The following is a 23,752-nucleotide window of genomic DNA, read 5'->3' as shown; positions in this document are numbered from 1 at the left end:
GGACCTTTGCATCCACTCTTGAAAAAGAGTCAGCTGTGAAAATGGCTGCATAGCTAAGCCATTACTTTCAGGGAAGTGAAGAAACAATTATCTCTGAGATGTTGGGAAACTATGATGCTGAGCAAGATCTGGTATTGACATGCAACACCTCCCCGTACAGCGTCAAGATGGTATTAGCTCAAAGCTGAAGCATATAATGAAGTAGAACGCCCAATAGTATATGCATCCAGGACTTTGGCTAATGCAGAGTGTAAATATGCCCATATAGAGAAGGAAGGTTTTGGCGGTCATGTTTGGAGTCAGGAAGTTCCACCAATACCTTTACAGATGCAAGTTCATAATAATAACAGACAACAAACCCCAGCAAGGTCTGCTTAAAGAGGACAAGACAGGCCCGCCCATAGCTTCAGGCCAGATTCAATGGTGGGCTGTAATGTAAGTGCGAGGAGAAAGTGAGGACTGCAGATGCTGGAGATCAGAGTTGAGTGTGTGATGCTGGTAAAGCACAGCAGGTCAGGCAGCATCAGAGGAGCAGGAGGATCGACGTTTTGGGCATAAGCCCTTCAAGGAATATAAGTGCATATTATTACAATTTGGGACATTGTCCAGGAGGCCAAGCAGCAAATGCAAATGCATCGAGCTGACTCCCACTGGCAAATACAGCACCAAGGGGTATCACCACTGATAGAGTCCGTAATGGTTTTAAATTTTCTGGATACACTTCCAGTCACAGCTGACAATAACAGACTTTTGATGCAGAAAGATCCAGTCCTGGCAAAACTGAAACAGTGCTGATGGGGAACTAAAGGACCGTCACAACCAGAATTGAAACATTTTGATCCCAGAGAGAGCAGATCCCTGAAGGGGAGAACATGGGGAGCAAGAGTGATTGTCCCAAATAAAGATTTAAACCAAAGTCTGACTGAAATGCAGGGATATCCGAAATTGGCACGTTAGCAAAACTATGTGTTTGGTGGCCAGGATTGGATGCAGAGTTGGCTGCGTTGGTGGGGCAGTGCCCAGAGTGCCAACAACGACAGAAATTACTGCCAGCGACCCCTCCGCGTTCATGGGAATGGCCGGGTAAACCCTGGACTCAGTTATACATTGACTATGTAAGTCTTTTCGTGTGCTTAATGTTCTTAGTCATTATGGTCGCCAACTCAAAGTGGCTAAACGTACATAGAGTTCATTCATCAAACATGGGAATTTCGATAGAAAAACTGTGCATATGCTAAAGTGTTGGTCATAGATAATGGGCTATCTTTGCCAGCTGGGAATTTGAGTATTTCCTAAAGTCGAATGGTATTTGACATGTAAGGACAGCTCCTTACTATCCATCATCCAATGGTGTGGCAGAAAGAGCAGTCTAAACTTTGAAGACAGGCTTAAAGAAGCAGCCCACATCTTCACTAGATACCAAACTGTCCTGTTTCCTATTTGATCATAGGACCACCCCTCATGCAACTATAGGGATAGCTCCAGCAGAGTTGCTAATGTGGAGAAGATGCCACACCACATTAAGTCTGATCTTACATGACCTAGCACGGAGGGTGAAACGACAGCAGGAATGCCCATGCCAGGCACAAGACTCCGTGAAGAGAGAGACAGTTTACTTCAGAGGACAAAATTTGGTATCGGAACCATGGGAATGGGTAAGAGGCATGGTTGACGCGAGGTTAGGCCCAGTGATGAATAAAGTTTGGGTAGATGCCACAGTCCTGAACGAGCACATGGGCCAGATGAAAGCCGCAAACTCAAATGATGCGGAGCAAAGCCTATCTGGCTCCTCAACAGCCTTTGAGTGTTTTGGAATCTGTGGGTTCTCCCCCTCCATCCAACATTGAAGATACCTTGGAATCTGAAATGGACATGCCTTTACTGCCTGAAGAAGGGAATGAATTTCTTTCAAGAAGCTCTGGGCACAAGAGGCAAGCAACTGTGCATTGCCTCTGATACGACTAGTGTGTCGAGTTGGAGGAGCCTGACCAGGTGCTAAAGTGCCCCAGGAGGAGATATAAACAAGAACCGGCCTACATCCTTGGTTTTGGGTGGGGGAATGTAGTGATTGTAACAAGGTCAGCTGGCTGGACCTCATAGAATATGAGATTCATGATTAGAGTTGTTAATCTGATCCAGTCAGAAAGCCCTGGCTGACAGCGTCAGACATCCTGTTAATTCTGAGAGCCAGCTCAGAAGGAGCTGATGAAGAGCTTATTCTCGAAACATTGACTCTCCAGCTCCTCGGATGCTGCCTGTCCGGCTGTGCTTTTCCAGCACCACACTTCTTGTGTATGTGAAACTATTTTGACCAGTTAATGACACTTCAGGAAAAGACAGAAAAAAACTGTCTGAGTAAGAGTCAGAGAAGAGTTTTTTATTCATGTAAAAGCAAATACAATAACAACTGAGGGATCAGAAAAACTTCTAGTTTTTCTCTTTTCATAAGGAGCAAGTCCTTTAATTATTTCCTTTGTTTTTGTGGTATTAAACAGAAAAACAAAGGGATGGTGCTGTAATTATTTACAAATATCTGTATATAGAAATTAACTGTTATTTTAGTCAACAAATTAACAAGGATGTACGTCAACAAATTCTGATGGAAGTACCTCTTTGGAAAATTTAAATTTGTGCTTAATTAGATAAATATGTTCCAGGTAATTTAACTGTAAGTATCATATTGAGCATCTATCGGAATTTGTAGGTCCCCATCCCATGGTAACTTCTATTCCTCCTTTGCTGAAAAAACAGTGACAAGGAAAAGAAAACCCAATATATCTAAATTGGTAAAGGCATCAACCGATTTGCTGTTAAACAAGAGAGATCTGCCACATTCTAAGTTTATTCCTTGGTCTATGTTGAGGCAACTGACCTCAGTCTAAAATGCAATGAGAGTTTCTTCGAGAAAGTGCTGACGACCAGGAACACGTTACCTGATTATAGGGCCTCCCAAAGGAAATTGTAAGTATTTGAAGCTCAGATTTGGATAAGATTAACACTACTGCTGATGCCCAAATCAATTGAATAGCCTGAGGAGAAAGTGAGGTCTGCAGATGCTGGAGATCAGAGCTGAAAATGTGTTGCTGGAAAAGCGCAGCAGGTCAGGCAGCATCCAGGGAACAGGAGAATCGACGTTTCGGGCATAAGCCCTTCTGGCAACCTACATTGGCCAGGCTCAGACATGAAGAATGGGCATGTGTGCAGTGCATCACAGGGCTCTTGATGCTTGTGAGTCCTGAATTATGGTAGGGATTTGCTTAAGTGAAGAAGATTGGAAGTAGTGATAGAGAGGTTGCAAGGAAGAAGTTTTTAATGCCCTTGCTTGATTTCATAAGGGAGCAAACAAGAACCATTTTGGAATTGAGAACTTCTGACACAGGCCACAATCCTAGAAGTCTGCTAAAGATTGGATATGGGTTGAGAGAAATCACTTCTGATAAAGAGATTTTTCTGTAAGCTAATTCTTATAGCTCCATCAGACACTATCCAGTTCTCAATATAGACTGGCACCAGCAGTTGGATTTCTTTTGCCATAAGTTTGTAGAGTGAAACTTGGCATCAGTCGCTACCCACCCACTCATGAGTAATTTTCCATTTGTACGGCTCTGGCATGTTGCAAACTGATTTTGGAAACAGGTTGAGGTGTAGAGTTTCTGGACAGTGTGCTGATTTTCACTGATCCTTGCAAGGGCCTCCAATAATCTTTCTCTGCATTGCCTATCACAGATGTTATTCTGTGTATGTGACATGTTTGGCCAGTAGATCCGGGCACAAATGTGGCTGCTGCAGGACACAAATTGCACACAGCATATTATTTAGATAATGAGGATAAAGACAGTCTATGATGACTGCAAATATAAATAGAATCTATTAGACTCTGTCTGTGGGTGTACTCTTCCAGTAATTCGTGTCTGGGAGGAATAATGATCAATTCAGTGGAGTGTCTCAGAGTGTACTTACTGAAGCAATACTTTTAGCTTCACTAAGACCAAAGTAGATTCTCCCTCCTGCTGTCCTTTAGGGAAAGGTAAAGGTAACACCAGGTATGAAATAACAAACAATGTTGCAGTTATTTAGTCCACAAAAACAAGAAAATTAAATTCTCATTCTATAGCAGATTCCTTGAAAGCATTTACTTTGAACTCCACTGCTTGGTTGACAGATTTTGTACAGTAGCATTTTAAACTGGGATTTAATTGATCTGCAAATTTGCTGCTAATAACGAAGCAAATATAGGGACAGGCCACTATAAATGCCGGAGGAAACACCACAGAAGCGCTTCACAGGAGGCTCCCAAGCACTGAGGATGTCACCTAGACAGGGGACGAAACGTTTGCAACAAAAATTTCCAGCTCGGCGAACAGAACCACAACAATGAGCACCCGAGCTACAAATCTTTTCTCAAACTTTGAATAACGAAGCTCTATACGGTACAAAGTGAGGACAGAGCAAGTTCATTTTAATCAACTTGCTTACAAACATCCACGTTGTCAAATTGGTATTTGAGTTCACCGATACTGAACGATCTTTGTTCAGGAGTCAATAAAATATTGTGATCCTTAAAATTCACAAGATAGCTTTATGCCTTTGCCCCAGTCTGTTTCTCTTGACCACATTGTGATAATTTCAGAGATAGGACAGAGTAAATTAATGGGCTTTTTTCAGGACTTGTGTGTCTTAATGATGAGCAAACATAGGAATAGATGAATGTAGAAAATGGAAACATGAGTGGACTATTTAGTCCTTATACTCTGCTCCATCATTCATTATGATCATGGCTGATCATCCTACTCAGTAGTGTGATCCCACTTTTCCATCATATCCTTTGAGATCTTTAGTCCAAAGTGCTATGTCCAATTCCCCCTTGTAATCACACAATGATTACTTTACAGTGTGGAAACAGGCCCTTCGGCCCAACAAGTCCACACCGACCCGCCGAAGCGTAACCCACCCATACCCCTACATTTACCCCTTACCTAACACTACGGGCAATTTAGCATGGCCAATTCACCTGACCTGCACATCTTTTGACTGTGGGAGGAAACCGGAGCACCCGGAGGAAACCCACGCAGACACTGGGAGAACGTGCAAACTCCACACAGTCAGTCGCCTGAGACGGGAATTGAACCCGGGTCTCTGGCGCTGCGAGGCAGCAGTGCTAACCACTGTGCCACCGTGCCGCCCACCATTTGGCCATTCTTCTGTGGCAGTGAATTCCACAAGCTCAGCACTGAGTGAAAAACATTTTCCTTATCTCAGTCCTAAATGGGTCACCCTATATCATTAGGCTGTGACCGCTGGTCCTGGACTGCCAATCACCGGGAACATCCTTCCTGTTCACCCTGTCTAGTCCTGTTAGGATTTTATAGGTTAGTTTGAAATCATCATTCGTTCTTCTCAACTCCAGTGAATATAATCCTAACTGATTAAACCCCTCCACGTATGCCAGTTCTGACATCAGGAATCAGTCTGGTAAACTTTGACTGCACTCCTTCAACAGCAGTAGCATCTTTCCTCATATAAAACTAGAAATCACATAACACCAGGTTATAGTCAAAAGGTTTATTTGGAAGCACTAGCTTTTGGAGCACTGCTCCTTTGTCAGGTAGCTAGTGGGGCAGGATCGAAGACACAGAATTTAGAGCACAAGATCAAAGTGTCATGCAACTGATATGATATGTTGAATAAACCTAGATTGCTGTTAATCTTTCATCTTTTAGAATGGATTGCACATTTTGATTACATATTAATGTATCTAAATTCTTGATGAAGAGCTTGTGCTCGAAATGTTGACTCCCCTGCTCCTCGGATGCTGCCTGACTGGCTGTGCTTTTCCAGCACCACACTTTCTGACTCTGGTGTAAGAGAACACGCAGGTTTCATTACACATTCTCCTCTTTCAGTTTATAGCCATTCAGACATTAATCTGTTCTCTTGTTTTTACTCATAGAGTCATAGAAATGTACAGCACAGAAACAGACCCTTTGGTCCAACTCCTCCATGCCGACCAGATGTCCTAACTTATTCCCATCCCATTTGCCAGCACTTGATCCCTCTAAACCCTTCCTATTCATATACCAATCTAGAAGACTTTTAAATGCTGTAACTGTACCAGTCTCCACCACTTCTGGCAGCTCATTCTGCATGAAAAAGTTGCCCATTAGATCCCTTTAATGTCTTTCCCCTGTCACCTTGAACCTATGCCCTCTAGTTCTGGACTCCCCCACCCCAGGGAAAAGACTTTGTCTATATATCCTATCCATGCCCTTCATGATTTTATAAACTGCTATAAGGCCATCCCTCAGCCTTTGACGCTCCAGGGAAAACAGCGTCAGCCTATTTAGCCTCTCCCTCATTTAAACCTTCCAATCCTGGCAACATACTTGTAAATTTTTTCTGAACCCTTTCAAGTTTCACAACATCCTTCCGATAGGAAGGAGTGCAGAATTCCACACAATGTTCCAAATGTGGCCTAACCAATGTCCTGTACAGCCAAAACATGATCTTCCAACTCCTATACTCAATGCTCCTACCGATAAAGGAAAGCATACCAAACCTTACTTTCACTATCCGATCAACCTGCGACTCTACTTTCAAGGAACTATGAACCTGCACACCAAGGTCTTTTTGTTCAGCAACACTCCCTAGGGCCTAACCATTAAGTGTATAAATCCTACTAAGTTTTGCTTTTCAAAATGCAGCACCCCGCATTTATCTAAATTAAACTCTGTCTGCCACTCCTCAGCCCATAGGCCCATCTGATCAAGATCCCGTTGTAATCTGAGGTAATCTTCTTTGCTGTCCACCACACCCTCAATTTTGGCATAATCTGCAAACTTAGTATACCTCCTATATTCACATCCAGACCACTTGTATAAATGACGAAACGTAGTGGACCCAGCACCAATCCTTGTGGCACACCACTGGTCACAGGCCTCCAGTCTGAAAAGCAACCCTCCTTCACCACCCTCTGTGTTCTACATTTGGGCCAGTTCTGTATTCAAATGGCTAGTTCTCCCTCTATTCCATACACCTTGCTAACCAGTCTCCCACGAGGAATCTTGCCGAATGCCATATAGATCACGTCCACCACTCTGTCCTCATGAATCCTCTCCTTTGTTACTTCTTCGAAAAAATCTTAATCAAGTTTGAGACATGATTTCCCACGCACAAAGCCATGCTGACTATCCCGAATCTGTTCTTGCCTTTCCAAATACATGTAAATCCTGTCCCTCAGGATTCCTATCAACGACCTGCCCACTGCCGATGTCAGACTCACCAGTCTATAGTTCCCTGGCTTGTCCTTACCGCCCTTCTTAAACAGTGGCACCACGATTGCCAACCTCCAGTCTTCTGGCAGCTCACCTGTGACTATCGATGTTACAACTATCTCAGCAAGAGGCCCAGCAATCACATCCCTAGCTTCCCACAGAGTTCTGGGGTACACCTGATCAGGTCCTGGGGATTTATCCACTTTTATACATTTCAAGACATCCAACACCACTCCTTCTGTAATATGGACATTTTTCAAGATGTCCATATTTTGCCACATTCTATATCTTCCATGTCCTTCTCCACAGTAAACACTGATGCAAAATACTCGTTTAGTATCTTCCTCCATCACCTGCCGCTCTACACATAGGCTGCCTTGCTGATCTTTGAGGGGCTCTATTCTCTCGCTAGTTACCCTTTTGTCTTTAATGTATTTTTAAAAACCCTCTGGATTCTCTTTAACCCTATTTGCCAAAGCTATCTCATGTCCCCTTTTTGCCCTTTTGATTTCCCTCTTAAGTATACTCCTACTGCCTTTATATTCTTTTAAAGAATCACACGACCTCTCCTGGCTATACCTGACATATGCTTGCTTGCTTTTTTTTTTAAACAAAACTTCAGTTTCTCTAGTCATCCAGCTTTCCCTACACCTGCCAGCCTTTCCTTTCACCCTAACAGGAATATACTGTCCCTGGACTCTAGTTCGTTCATTTTTGAAGGCTTTCCATTTTCTAGCCATCCCTTTACCTGCAAACGTCTGCCCCCAATCTAGCTTTTGAAAGCTCTCACCTAAAACCGTCAAAATTACTCCTCACATTTATCCGTATTATACTACATCTGTCATGCACTTGCCTATTCAGTCAGCTCGGCCAAATCACACTGAAACATCTCTGCATCCTCTTCACAGTTTTGTGTCCCACCCAGCTTTGTGTCATCTGCAAATTTGGAAATATTACATTTAGTTCCTTCATCTGAATCATTCCCTCATCTAAAATATATTCTTATTGGCTGGAGTCCTCGCACTGATTCCTAAGGTACCTCACTAGTTATTGCCTGCTTCCTTTCTGCCCACCAGTCTTCTACCTATTTCAGTAGACTATCCTCATCCCATGTGTTTTAATTTTACATATTTATCTCTTAAGTGAGACTTTGTCAAAAGCCTTCTGAAAGTCCACATCCATTGGCTCCCTCTCAACAAATCTATAAGTTACATCCTCAAAGACTTCCTGTAGATTTATAGTATATGATTTCCCTTTTGTAAATCCATACTGCATCTTTCAAATCCTCCTCCTCTTTTCTAAGTGCACAGCTATTAAATTTCTTATGTTGGACTTTTGAAACAGAAACCATTCTTCTCTGGAGTGGAACTGTGGCTTTCAAATTTTATCAGTTCCTCCTGTATAAAGTGTTCCATCTAGTGGCTGTAAATTAAATTAAAATTGAAAAATTACAGATTTTTTTTGAGAAATCTGAGCACGTGCAACACAGGTCAACATTTCATTGATATTAGGGTCTCCTTGCTCCCCTTTCCAAGGATAAGCTTAAGCAAAAACTCAAATTTCCACAACAAGTTATATTATTCACTATAATGTCAAGAAAGTGGAACATTTTACACTAATTTATTCCAGTGAAAATTAGATACAATTGTTCTGGTTTCTTTCTCCTTAAATAATAATATACGTTTATACAAAGATTGCCTATGGAGAATGAAATAACAGATCTCCAATCCTTGTAACATCATCATTTCTCCAAAGAAATGTACTGGACTTCTTCATCCTTTCAATCCTGCCTGTTACTTATACTGTGGTAAATTCATTAATCAGTTTGGTGAGACAGCAATTTAATATTACTTAATCTTTATCGACATCAGCAACAATATGGCATTTAAATTTTGCCATCACATTTGGTCATTTTGTTGTGACGTTAATGAATTTTCCTCCATCCTCCATATTCAGGATTTGCTGTGTTTGTCATTATTATGGTTTTTGTATCTTTCTGTATCTTAAACTGTGTACAATGTAAAAGGCCATTGCAACAGGAAATTCCCATGCCCACTATTATGATCTTTTGTGATAACTCTCAGAATTGGTGTGCCTCTCGTGAAAAATAAATTAGTTCACCAGTGAGATATAGTTAAAATAACATGGATTTTTTTACTCCACAATTGTCTTGTATTTCCTGTTATAACCCCATTTAATGTTATTGATGGATAAGTCACTTCCCAGAATGAAATATGGCTTGATAAATCATAGTTCGGTTTTTCTTTTGGTTTGTAACTAGGTGACATTTCACTGAAGCACAAGCATGCAATGATGCAGATTTGGTTTTAACAGTAAAACAAAAGTTTCCAAGAAGTAGAGAAAAAACAAACTCTTACATATAACACACTTTTGAAACATGAGATTGAAACCAGTGATAAAATTAAGAGCCAATGAATCCCAACAGTATCCTATTAACATTTCTCAAACACCAGGCAGAATTACCTTCTCTCTCTCACTTAGAGTTGACTGTGCTTCAATTCCAGTTATGAGAATCTGAGAGCTTATTTGTTGATTTATCATGTAACTGAACTTGTCAGCTTCACACAATGCCTTCAGTTCTGTTTAACCAAACATTTCTGATTTATAAATTTTTTAAGACATTCCTTACCCCTTAAATAATCTCTGTCTTACATCTCTTAAACTACCTCTCTTTCTCAGTCGCAATTGTTTTGCAAATCCAGCTTCAGTCAAGTCTTCTGCAAATTGCTAAACTGTAACCTGAAAACCGCCTTTTTTCAAGTTATGGGTATTTTTCTGAACTAAAAGAAAAAAGGTCAGTTCCTGATATTCTGAACTGAAAACACTGTCTACTCTTTTTCCCTGTTTAAAAACTTCCCCGGTGTATTCAAATTTCCATTGGTCATGAACTCTCATGCTGCTTAAAAAAATAATCCACGTTACTGCAGAAATATAGAACCATAGAATCCCTATTGTGTCGAACAGGCCATTCATTCCATCAGGTCCACACCAACCTTCAGAAGAGCATCCCACCCAGACACACCCCATCCTTGTAACCCTGCATTTCCCACAGCTAACACACCTCATCTCCACATCCCTGGACACGACGGGCAATTTAGCACGGCCAGTCCGCCTAACCTGCACGTCTTTGGACTGTGGAAGAAAACCAGAGCAAACCCATGTAGGTACGGGTAGTGTGTGCAGACTTCACACAGATAAAGTTAAAAATCACACAACACCAGGTTATAGTCCAACAGGTTTATTTGGAAACACTGGCTTTTGGAGCACTGCTTCTTCAAATGGTTGTGGAGTATAAACTCATAAGACACCGAATTTATAGCAAAAGATTACAGTGTCATGCAACTGAAGTGATATATTGAACAAACCTGGATTGTTTAAGTCTTTCACCTTTTAGAATGGGTTGCAGGTTTTAATTCATTAACATCTAAATCCCAGAACTTCTTTTAAGTCATTTTCTCAAGATAAGGTGAGAGATAATTTAAGCTTTTATAACAGAAGGTGAAATCTCAGCTCTGACAATGCATAAAGGTGTGAGGACAGCGTCTATCTGTATCCTAATCTTGTCAGACAGGTTCTATTAAACCTGTTGGACTATAACCTGATGTTGTGTGATTGTTCGCTTCGTTCACCCCAGTCCAACACCCAGCTCCTCCACATAATGGAGGCTACCATCTACATAGGCATTTGAGGCTGTAATCAAACCCGGGATCCTGGTGCTATGAGGCAGCAGTGCTAACTACTAAGCCACCATGCCCCCCCCACCCCTGTTATTGTACGAGGTAAACATTAAACTCCTTCACTACTACAAAATTCAAAAATCCAAAATAAATGATACTAAAATACATTTAAATGACACACATTACATCTTATTATTCTTCCTAAGCTATCAAATCTTTCTCTCTCCACATTTAGAAATCTTGCAACGTATTAAAGGATATTCCTGGTCACCTTTCCTTGCTCAGCATCAGGGTTTCTTTGTATTGCATAGCACCTTAAATTCTTTCTCAATGAAAAGTGCTTCATGATTCCAAATTGATAGGACTGATTACAGATTACATTGACAGGCTATGACTGTGTATTAGGTTTGTTAAAAGAGAAATAGATAAACAAATGAACCAGGATTAAGGATTTAAACACGAGTCAGGTCCAATCAAAGCCGTTCACCATTCTGAACTGGAAATATATGTTCATTCCTTCAGTGTCACTGGGTCAGAATCATTGAACTCCACATTTTGGATATTCCTACAATTATTTGAGTCGAGCAGTTCAATAAAGCACCTCACCAGTGCCTTTCCAGCACAGCTGTGGATGAGCAATAAATATGTTCTTGAGCTGGCCTAGCTCGTAAAGTCCATATCCCACGAATACATAAAAATAATTCAAGAGTTTCATGTAACTTTGCATAAATCTGTCCTGAACCAAGAAAGGCCTAAAATTATCTAGCAGTTCTGTTCAGAAACTTGGGTAACTTGGTGACATCTTTTGCTTGCCTTTATCAATGTGTATGAACAAGGAAGGAGAAAGAGTGCACTAAAAAAAGGATCCAGTATTTTTGTTCTTAGATGATCAGTCCCAAATAAATATCTTTGTTTTGAAGTCAGAAATCTTTTTTTTAAAAAATAAGTTCACCTTTCTTGACAAAGCTGGTATGCAAGGTTTTTGTTGTTCTGTTCTGTAATCGATTACCTGACTGATCAAACAAATCATTTTGTTGGGGTGATTAACAATAAGATACAAAAGCTCCCATAGCTTATAACCTGGTTGAGCGATCACTATTACTTCCAATGTAATTAAAAGGATTAGAAATAAAGAGTTGATAAAAGTCAGTCTATTAGCATATCAGTAGCACAGTCCTACATTGAATAATCAGGAAATTATAATGGGATACATGGGAAAGTGGCAACTTGGATCCACACTGGCTCAGTGGCAGGAAGGAAAATGTGATGTTGACTTGTGTTTTTATAACTAAAGTATATTTCCATTGGGGCTGTGTTTAGATAAATGTGACTTGTCATGCTGATGTAACCTCTAATGTGATATGTAAGAAGAGGCTTTCATGCAGTTGCTATTTTGCACAGCAAGTGGAATATGGTTTCAGAAGTAGCCAGGATTGAGTGGGCTTTTAATAGCTGCTAGAGAGCAGCAGATTTTTTTTTTTTAAAAAGCAGGGAATCACAGAAACTTAAATCTGCAGCATTTTATAAGATGTTAACAGGTAGGTAGATGCAGTGATTGTAATAAGGTCAGCTAGGTGGACTTCATAGAATATGAGTTCCCTTATTGAGTCTGATCAGGGAGCCTAGGTTGAAAGATATAAACAGAAATGTCAGAGGTTGTGTTGACTCTCTGAGCTGGTTCTGAGGAAGCTGGACCAGTGTGAAGTATTATGCACGTGTAAATAAACGGTACCTTGGTGACATGATACTGGTGTCTGTGGAGTTATTTCAGTAAGTAGTTATAATGCTGAATTTCCTGTAGCCTACTTGTATGGACATGAAGGAGATTTGAGATGGCATTCATGATTCTTCCAATTTCACAGAAAGAACTCTTGATTGTAACTGAATTGAACCAGAAATCTAAACAATAAATATTGCAGTTTTGTTAGCAATGATGGGGAAGGACTGCTACAAGCGGAATTAGTTCACTTGAAAGCAGAAAAAGACAGATGAGAAATTGTGGAATTTTGGAGGCCTTGAAGACCCACATTGAACTTCTCCTCATGTTGTTTGTGAACATCGACTTCAACAGTAGATCTCAGGAAAAGAGGGACAGACAAAATCACGAAATTGCTAATGAAACTCAGCAGGTCTGGCAGCATCTGTGGAGAGAAAACAGAGTTCATGTATAGAGTCCAGTATAGACCCTTAAGAACTCAGAAAAGAGGGAGAATCTTGATTTGTATGTTACTGTACAAGTTGGTGAATCAAGTTTGTGAGACATGATTTCCCACATACAAAGCCAAGTTGACTATCACTAATCAATCCTTGCCTCTCCACATGCATTAATTCCTATCTTTCAGAAACCCTCCAACAGCTAACCCACCACCAATGTTAAACTCAGGTCTGTAGTTCCCAGGCTTCTCCTGACAGCCTTTCTTAAATAAAGGTATAACATTAGCCACCCTCCAGTCCTACAGCACCTCACCTATGGCTGTAGATGATGCAAATATCTCTGCTAACAGCCCCACAATTTCTTCCCTAACTTCCCACACCATTCTGGGATAGCTTACTCAGGACCCAGAGATTTATCCACCTCCTGCACTTCCTCTTCTGTAATGTGGACTGTTTTCAAAATATCAATATTTATTTTCCCGGGTTCCCTAGCTTCTATTCTTTCTCCAAAGTAAAAACTGATGCAAAATATTAGCTTAGTAAAATTCCCATCTCCTGTGATTCCACACATAGATAACTTCATTGATTTTTAAGGGGTTCTATTTTCTCCCTAGTTGCTGTTTTTTTTTCTTAATGTGTTGGTCAAATTGTTTTAGATTATTCTTAACCTTATCTGCCAAGGCTATCTCCTATCCCTTTTTTACCCTCTTCACTTGCCTCTTCAGAGTGCCCTACACCCTTTATACTTTTCAAGAGATTAACTTGAACCAGTTGTCTACCTAATATGTCCCTTATTTTTGACCATTGGAAAGATGATGGAGTCCTACTCAGGGATACACAAATCATATTTTGCTAGTTCCTTCACACAGAAAATAACAGTAGATCAGTCACAGCAAGGAGTGCAAGGTTAGTCTTTTGCTGTATCTCTTTAGCACCCACTCATTCTCTGTCTCTCTACAACCATGCCCCCCATCCCTCTTCCCCATAGCTCTTCCTCCTTCTCTCTTTCTCCTTCCTGTTCAACATCTTGACAGCTAGCACCTGTGTTATGATCCCAGCTGATGTTAATACTGAACAGATCTTAAAAAAGAATTAACACTATGATCGATCTTTCACTGAAACAAGTACACGATCCTGCCACTTGGTGTTAGCAATATAACAAAAAGGTCTATTGCGCAAATACCATGAAAATAAAATACTATAAGCAAGGCTATAAAGCACAATTTGAAAAGTTTCTAAACACAATTAAGTAAAATCTCATCTATTCCCAACACCATCAGTTTGCTTGATACAAGACAGACATCACTTCTCTGTTACATTTATGGGTGTGATTTGACAGTTTCTTAAAATTCCTTGTTATAAGAGTTTGATAGCTTTTTCCTTGATTATGCATATAACTGAACTTAAGTTTTTGTAGCTTCAAATGATTTGGGTTTATAACTAAACTTTTTGATTTGGAATTTTTAACTGTACTGAGGTAATTGATATCTTAACCTTTTTTAGTTCATTCACAGGATGTGGGCAGCATTTATTGCCCACGCATAATTAGTTAAGAGTCAAACATATTGCTGTGGGTCTGGAGTCTCATATAGGCCAGACCAGGTAAGGATGGCAGATTTCTTTCCCTAAAGAACATTAGTGAACCAGATGGGTTTTTCCTACAATGATTAAATGGTCATCACTAGATTCCAGATTTTGTTTTAATGCAACTCAATTTCTGTTATCTGCTATTGCAGGATTCAAACCCTGGTCCGTGGAGCATTAGTTGGGTTTCTGGATTAATAATCTGTTGATAACTAAACCATTGTCTCCTGTTGATCTGAATTAGCTCCTTTCTCTGGATTAAACTGATCTTGCATCTAACCTGAAACAAGCTTCTACAAACTTCAACCAAATCCTTCCCAAATGGTGTTTTAGTTCCTAGTTCTTCTAAACCAAATGCGAGCACATACATTTTCAATGTTTACTCTTTTTGATCATGAATCTCTGTGTGAGGGGAAAAAAACATCACACAGGAGTTGCTCTCTCGTACATACTGATAGAAAAGTTATGGTTCTAGAAAGACTAATAAGTTAATTATTAACCTGGTCATACACAGACCAAAACCCATGTGCCACCCATCCAAAATGCAAATTCTAAATGATGCATAATCAGACATTACTTCACAGTGATGGTGGGGCAAATTGGAGAAACATCCACAGACCAAGAAGCCAGGAATATACAAATTTTGCTACTGGTGAGAATACAAGACATCAATTAAATAGCAATGGTCTCATATTCAACACTCTCAAAGCAAGGACACTGAGAACTTTTAGCCTGTGTATGCTTTTTTTCCTTTTTTGTAATAGCTACCGACTCCTTATCAATTCTTATGTGTTTGTGTGCATTTGATGTGTTTTATTGTTTTTCTCGGGGTTAGTTGGGAATAAAATTCCTCTTTACAAGAAAATCTTTAATTGGCTTGTTAAATTGACTTTAATTGAAGAGTGACACGGCTGCATGCTTAAAAGATGTTTTAGCCAACCAAGGGGGTTGGGGGGTGGAGTTTAAAAGAGAGGAGCCAATTGACCCCACTTTACATGGTCATAACACCATCAAAGATGCAGCTGCTTCTACAAAAGCATTTGGCATACCAATCATCCAAGATGGCATCCTCTACAAAGGGATTAGAGTCATTATCCACAAAAAGATGATAAAGGAGGTGCTGTAGCTCATTCATAAAAGTTATCAGGAATTGAATTCTGTCTGAGGAAGGCAAGGATGGCCAAACATGCATAAATAAAATTTATGACCACAATTGCGTTTGAGGAGATGAAAGGAGATTTAATTGAGGTATATAAAACTCTTGGAGGCTGAGGTAGAGTAAATAAGAATGTTGTATTTCTTTAGTGGAGAGGTTAATGACCAGTGAACTTAGATGTAGAGTAATTGGCAGAAGTATTAGAGGGATTTTTTTTCCCACTCTGAGCATAGTCATGAATTCACTAACTGAGGATGGTGAATTAAAACTGTCCTTGCATATACAAATGGGATGTACTCTTGAAGTTCTGTAATCTGTAAGGCTACAGGCCAAGACCTAGAATTTGAGATTGCGTTGGGTAACAATGACTACATGGCCACATTCTTTGTGCCATCGATTTTTCTATGTTTTGATGAAAATCAGTCAATGTCACTACCTGATCTCCAAGTCAACCAACTACATATCAAGGGAAAAGAGACCTTTAACAAAGTTTCAGTTCCTGTTACAATTTATAAGTCACATTTAAATCTCAAAATAAAACCCAATGGAGTATGAGATGTGCATTCATAAAATGAGCATTTCAATATTCATCAATAAGTCAAACTTATCACCTCTTTTTGTGTTTTGAAGCAAATGTTTTCTTACATCAATAGAGTATTTTAGTTCAGTGCCAATGACTACTGATTATGGCACACACAAGTACAAATGTGGGAATATGTTTGCTATTGCTTACAAATAAAACATATAAACATATACTAATTAGCCTGATTTTATAAATATAAGACTACTGACATAGTAGGCCATTCGCTGTCTGTCTAAGTAGTCATCATTTCCAAGACTTAGAACTTTAATCACCATTTTTACCTCCTTTTTGCAGGGCTGAAAATTATTGGTGGAGAGGTCAGAACAAGCGCACACTGAAGGTGGGACAGTTCCCACGAAACACAGTGACATCCGTCGCAGGCCTTTCAGCCCATGACATCAGCCATCCGCTCAAGAACAGCTTTATTCATACGGGGCATGGAGACACCAAACTTGAGCACTGCTGGGGCTTTCCTGACAAAATAGATGAGTACGTAGGAGTTTGCCTATATGTGGGAAAACAGCTTACTTCATAGAACTGTAGAACTATTTAAGAATTACTGTGCTTAAAAGTAATCATTTTACTTCTAATTAATTTCCACTGAGAGAGGCTGTCTCTATAGGCACGGCAAACATTTGCCATGTTTGTAGGTTAATTGTATTGTTGTAGTCAGTCCGTGTTTGATAATTAAATTACAGACTTCCATTTCTACTCGTTCGTTCGTTCTTTCTTTCTTCCTGTCCTTGATTCTTTCTCCCACTCTGACTTTCTGTCTGAGGCAGTGACTACTGCCAATTTCCAGTGTTGACAGCATCTAGTATTTTTAGATTTTTTTTAGATTAGATTAGATTCCCTACAGTGTGGAAACAGGCCCCTCAGCCCAACAAGTCCCCACCGAACCTCCAAAGAGTAACCCACCCAGACCCATTTCCCTCTGACTAATGCACCTTACATTAAGGGCAATTTAGGATGGCCAATTCACCTGACCTGCACATCTTTGAACTGTGGGAGGAAACCCACACAGACACTGGGAGAATGTGCAAATTCCACACAGTCAGGCACCTGAGGCTGGAATCGAACCTGGGATCCTGGTGCTCTGAGGCAGCAGTGCTAACCACTGAGCTGTCCTAAATGAGATGGCTCCACTGGGACTTGAACCCAGGAACCTCTGCGTGTAAAGCAGATGTGATAACCACTACACTACAGAACTGGCACTAAACTGCTGATGTCCAAGTTCATAAATGAATAATCAATAAGTTCAGCAAGCACTTGACCAAGGGCAGTTAATAATCAAGTGACATCCTGTCTTCACAAATATGTACGTGTGTGCTTTCAGTTTTATTGATGATCAACAGGAGAAACTTTCTTGTTGAATTCTTTGTCTTTCCACTTACACTGGCAAATTGTGGGGACTACCCTTCCTTACAGACCAATGTTTAAAATATCAATTTTTTCCATGTTGACAATCCGTGACCAACATTATACCTTGCTTTATTATACTTGAAACTGAAGTCTGTCATGATAACTATCTATAATTTTATTTTTTCAGTTAGTGAAACAACTGAATCCTTAGGTGTAAGGGGCTGGAGAGAAGAACAGTGCTGTCAGATTGGTTGATTGCGATTCAAGCATACACAGTGGGATTAGATTGACTTGAAAGTTATTGGATTCACACTCCAATTATATTTACGTAGTCTGAATGATAGTCAGGTTCAGTATTTTGTTTTCTTTCAGTATTTTCTTTTCTGGAGTTTCTCTCCTTGGAGTTGGTATTTTACATATGCTAGTGGTAAAACTACATGGAGAAAAATGAATAAAGCTGATGGTTACATAGGATGAACAACTTTATAGTACCATTAAGAAAATACACTGTACAGGAACACTATAAAATGAAGAATGGCCATAAACCATACAATGCAATGTTGTAGTAAATAACCAAAATCTCGGTCAAAGTAGTACATTTTAAGATGTCTTGAAGGAAGAAAATGAAGTAAGGGATCAGAGTTGTAGAAAGAGGCAGGGTTGCAAACAGATTGGTTTAATGTCAGTTTTGTCAGGGAGAGGGATAAAGTTGGTCACAAGGGAGGAGGAGTTTGGAATAGTGACTGGAAACAATGGCTTCGGTTTTCCCAATATTTAATGGAGGGAATTTCTACTCGTCTGGTGTTAAACATCCAATAATCCAGCAAAAGCAATGGGGTTGAACGTGGTAATGGTGGTGGAAATATACATAGTTCTTTAAAAGGTGTTTCACAGGTAGACAGGTTGGATAAGAAGGCTTTTAGCATTCTTGCCTTCATTGGTCAGAGCATTGAGTATAGGAGTTGGGACAACATGTTGCTTGCCCAGGACATTGAGGCCATTTTTAGAAAGCTGTGTATAATTCTGTTTGCTCTCATATGGAAAGGCTGTTGTTGAATTGGAGGGGGTGCAGAGGAGATTTACCAAGATGTTGCTAGCCTGGAGGGTTTGGGGTACAGGGAGAGGCTGGATAGACTGGGACTTTTTTCACTGGGGCTAAGAGTGACCTGGTAGCGATTTATAAATCACGAGGGACATGGATAAGGTGAATAGCAAAGGTTTTTTCCCTAGTGTTGGGGATTTCAAAATTAGGAGAAAGATTTTAAAGGACCTGAGGATAATTTTTTTTCCACACAGGGTGGTTCATATGTGGAATAAACTGCCAGAGGAGTGGTAGATGCAGATACAATTACAACATTTAAAATACATTTGGACAGATACATGAATTACAAAGGTTTAGAGAGAAATGGTCCAAACACAGGCAAATGGGACTTACTTTGATTGGGTCAGTATAGTTGAGTTGGACCAAAGGGTCTATTTCCATGCTATATGATTCTGACTATGACTCAGAAATGGATGTCATCGATGTATGTAATGCTGTGTTTCCAGATGACATTGTTGAGAGACATTGTGGATGAGAAATAGGAGGGAACTAAGGATATATTATTAGGGAGCGCCAAAGGTAACAGTATGGGTACAGGAAGAGAAACCATTTCAGGTCAGACATAAAAGCAAAATACCATGCTGGAGATCTGAATTCTGAAGATGAGTCATTGGACTTGAAATGTGAACTATGTTTCTGCACACATGCTGTCAGACCTGATTAATTTCTCCAGCACTTTTTGTTTTTATACCAGATTTTCAGCATATTCAGTGTTGCTGTATTAGATAATAACCAGATCAGGTGCGAATACCACCTCAGCTGGATGACAGTAGAGAGAATTTGGAAGAGAATGATGTTATCAACCATGTCAAAGGCTGCAGACATTGAAAAGAAAGTAAAAGGAATGTTAACCTTTGTTGCAGTCACATAGCAGTTGTGTCTTTGGTAATATCTGTTTCACTTTTGAGGCAGGGTCAAAAAGTGGAATTCTGGAAATGATGGGAATGGATTTCAGAGGCCAAAATAAATTCAAGGCCTTTGAAGAGCAGAGGGAGGTTGAAGTTGGGCCTGAAGTTTACAAGGATGGTTAGGTAAAGGGTTGACTTTTGATGCTGCGGGGGGGGGGGGGGGGGGTGTTAAAGGAAGATTTGAAGAAGAACATGACCATCTCAAGGGAAAAGAAACATTGACAAAATTAGTTAACATAGGCATCAAGCGGAGACATTGGTTGGTTAATAGTTTGATGGCAATATTGCAGAAGTTGGATCTCATGAACATGATTAGCTTGGATACAGCTTGAAGGGAATTTTGGAGGAAGTCTGGCCAGATGGGCGAATGAAAAGAAGGATCATGGCAGAATTAGCTGATCAGATGGTTCCAGTCTTTGTGACAAAGAAATCAATCAGTTCCTAATATTGCAGGTGAACGTGTATGAGACGGGGAGGAGTTGTCTTAAGAAGATAATTTTCAGTTCAAAAAGAAAGCTTGCCATTCCTTTATGATATTGGAATATATAGTGATTTTAACAGATTAGAGCAGGACCTATTATCAGTGGATGGTTGAATTAGTTCTATGTCATTTTCTTCTAAGTCTGCAAGATATGTGATTCAGGGGATTGAGTAACACAGTTTGCTAGCCAGCTGGTTTGCAATGGAGAATAATGCCATCAGTGTGGGTTCAAATCCAGCATTGACTGAGGTTATGATGAAGGACTGTCCTCCTCAATTTCTTCTGTTGCCTGAGGTGTAGTGAACTTCAGGTTAAACTACTACTAGCTGTGTTTCTGTAATGAGTGAGCAACCCCATGGTCCTCTAGGACTGTGGTGATTTCACCTTTATTATGTGATTCAACAAAAGAGCTCCATGATATGCTTGCCTTTTCTGTTAGTACAAACACAGAAAAACACAATCCACACACTCTTTTTACTAGCTGTACATAAACATTACTGATTTGTTTAGCTGCAGAATCACTAGCTTGTTTTTATTTCTTGATTTTGTAAAAAAACAAAATTAAATAGAAAAATCCCTTACTCTGTAATTAGATTAGATTACTTAGTGTGGAAACAGGCCCTTTGGCCCAACAAGTCCACACCGACACTCCAAAGAGCAACCCACCCAGATTTACCCCTTCACCTAACACTACGGGCAATTTAGCATTTTTGGACTGTGGGAGGAAACCCACACAGACACTGGGAGAATGTGCAAACTCCACACAGACAGATGCCCGAGGTGGGAATTGAACCCGGGTCTCTGGCGCTGTGAGGCAGCAGTGCTAACCACTGTGCCTCCGTGATGCCCCATGGAGTGACAAGTTGGATGACGATGGTCTCTTTCAGTCCTGCACATTTCTGTGTTTCTACTTTGTGCCACTGTGCTCTATTACATTGTAGGGATACTTTTCCATTGTGTTTTTTTTCTTGTGGCTTGCAATCTGAGATGAACACTTAAACATGTCTCTAGGTATACCTGTCTAAATACTGTGAAAGCCTTGCTGCAGTTGCTTATTAATATCAAAATTACCATTTGCTGATTTAATCCACCCTGTGATAGTGTTGGACTTTGACAAGAAAATAATCTGTAAAATAAACAAATATATTCCTAAAATCCAGAGCCATGTAAATGTTTGCTTCTAAATCAGTTGTGTTCTGTTACAAAATAGCTGTTTTGATTCCCAAGAATTTATCAATCAGCCTAATTTTATTATGACTGGTTTGTCTTGTCACAGATTGTACCTTGGTAATCCCATGGATCCTCCAGATATCCTTGGACTTGACATAAAACCAACCAGGCCGACCCAACTACCAGGAAGATCTAAAAGTAAGAACTCCAAGTCAAAAAACAATCCGATCTAATGCTTTATAGAAATTTTTGCTCAATGTAAAGTTTTAACTGCAACTAATGCAGATTATGGAAAAATGCCAATCTATTCCTAAACTCAGTAACATTAAGGTAGCAGTTTAGCAATGTTACATTAAAATTTAAGCACTCTCACCAGCTCTTCTGTTTTAGACCTTGTTATGGTACCATTATTTTACATTAGAGATCACACAATAGAGTTTGTTGAATTACACTCTGAAATGACAGTCCTTGATGTATGCGCAAATAATACTGAGGTTTTTCAACTTTGCTATGCTAAGGGATTGAAAAGATTTTTTTTTATAATTATATTATTGAGAAACTTGGAATGAAGAGCCATGATCTAGAGTTTTGGAAACCTCTGAGATCAAAAAACGTTGCTGAGTTGCTCACGAATAGGGCCATATTTAGCATCAGTACACTGAATCCCTTATATTTTTTTTGAATTAAGGTGGTGTTGATACTGAAGAAATAGATTTATAAAGTTTCAGTGACCTCCAACACAATATTTGATCTTGTTTACTTAAATCATTGGAAAGGTAACAGTACTTAAAATGGAAGTACTAATTACAGAAAATTCAGTTCTAAAAGTTAGCAATCGTGTAAAAATTACTTTGTATATTAGTCTTCAACAATAATTTTATCCATTAACAATATTTTTGAATAGTTTTATTACCACTGTAGATGTTATATATTTTGTTCTTTCAAAATTGGGTGTAGGGTATTGAAGTATAAAGTTGTTTGACAGTTACCGGACTCTTTTTTTGTAATTTTCTGTGCTTTATTTTAAATCTCTTGTTTGCTTTTTGAGCATAATAACTATGAGTAAAATCTGTCAGTTTTCTCAATGTAGTGTGAGAACTAAATTGGTGACTGTGTGACACCAAATAATGAGACAGCAAATGTTGCCTGTAAACAGTAAAGAGAGCACATTGCTCCTTAAAAATTAGTGAGAGTTGAAAAAGAGGTCAGGCTCCCATTCTCAGTCACAAGAGATAACTTGTTTATACAAACTATCATTCTCTGTGATCTGCCTAAAAGATGACTGTGCTCACAAAAGTAGTTGATGCATCTGGAAGATGGACAGAGTTCCAAGTTGAGGTCTGGACGCTATATCACTTTATTAATCAATATCAAATCCATTGAACTGTCACTATCGTGTCTCTGGGTGAGTGTGTGAGTGAGTGACAGAGACCGAGAGTGTTTGGGTATTTTTGTGTATTTTTAAGCCACATAGCCAAAGAAATTTGAGTCATGTATTGCTACGACTGGTGGTTATGTTTCTGCTGCAGAAGTAGAGTTGGATTGCTAAATGGTGTGTGCACGACATCTTAGCCATCAACTAGTATCCTGTTGAAAGAAGTGTGCTTGATAAAAGTAAGAATGCTGTTACAGTTCATTAAATATGAATTTGCAGCCTTCAGTTAGGAAGCTAATGTTGAAAAGGCTCACATGACGCAGATTACTGCCAATTCTTTCTCTATAAATGTTCAACTGATGGCTCTTTGCGGTTAAATGATGTGTGCTCTGCATGTTGTTTATTGATGTCTGTGGTGTGATTGAGCTAATGACTTTGGCCTTTTCTTCCTGTGCTGCCTCTTTTAACATTTGCAGAGGAGCCTCCTCCACGTCCTCCTCAACCGAACATCTTTGGCAAGAGTAAGTTACGACGTTTTCTCCAGTATAAAAGGTGTTCCTGCCCACTCTGTTCCATTTTAGCCCCCATTTTCAAAGGTATTTTGTGATGTATCACTACTCTTGAGGCATGGATTTGCTGTGTGGTGGGAGATTGCACAGAACTGAGATTGAGACACTCTGTTTTGAACAATGAATTCTGTGGAGTTCATTTATCACTAAATTAAATTTTTAACTCAGTATGCCTATTTCATTCTGTTGTAAATGTGAGAAATGGAATGGAACATTTGTAATAGTGAGGCAATCATATCATTTCATATGCAGTCTGCTATATTCCAATTATATTCTAACTCAACTGCTAAGTTCTTTAGGAATTCTTTGGCAGTCACTGGTAAGTTGTGCATTATGGAC

At 39.6% G+C, this 23,752-nt stretch overlaps 1 protein-coding gene and 1 non-coding gene across 8 annotated transcripts in view; one reads left to right on the top strand and one right to left on the bottom strand.

The window, feature by feature from the left end:
* The window catches only part of tnk2b (tyrosine kinase, non-receptor, 2b), a 270,657-nt gene that overhangs the window by 229,805 nt on the left and 17,100 nt on the right, over positions 1 to 23,752 (top strand). For 4 of the 7 annotated variants that reach the window (XM_043702430.1, XM_043702434.1, XM_043702433.1 and 1 more), the window contains 3 exons: positions 16,741 to 16,935; positions 21,576 to 21,667; positions 23,321 to 23,440. In XM_043702430.1, the coding sequence (XP_043558365.1) occupies positions 16,741 to 16,935; positions 21,576 to 21,667; positions 23,321 to 23,440 (407 nt within the window). The remainder of the gene's footprint in view (positions 1 to 16,740; positions 16,936 to 21,575; positions 21,668 to 23,320; positions 23,441 to 23,752) is intronic. The other 3 variants (XM_043702436.1, XM_043702435.1, XM_043702432.1) reach the window with 2 other exon arrangements.
* Positions 17,584 to 17,656, bottom strand: trnav-uac. Its single transcript has one exon. It is a non-coding gene; the product is annotated as a tRNA-Val (tRNA).

The sequence above is a fragment of the Chiloscyllium plagiosum genome, chromosome 13 (genome assembly GCF_004010195.1).
Source record: "Chiloscyllium plagiosum isolate BGI_BamShark_2017 chromosome 13, ASM401019v2, whole genome shotgun sequence".
Taxonomy (NCBI): domain Eukaryota; kingdom Metazoa; phylum Chordata; class Chondrichthyes; order Orectolobiformes; family Hemiscylliidae; genus Chiloscyllium; species Chiloscyllium plagiosum.
This window is presented reverse-complemented; position numbering and strand designations above follow the sequence as displayed.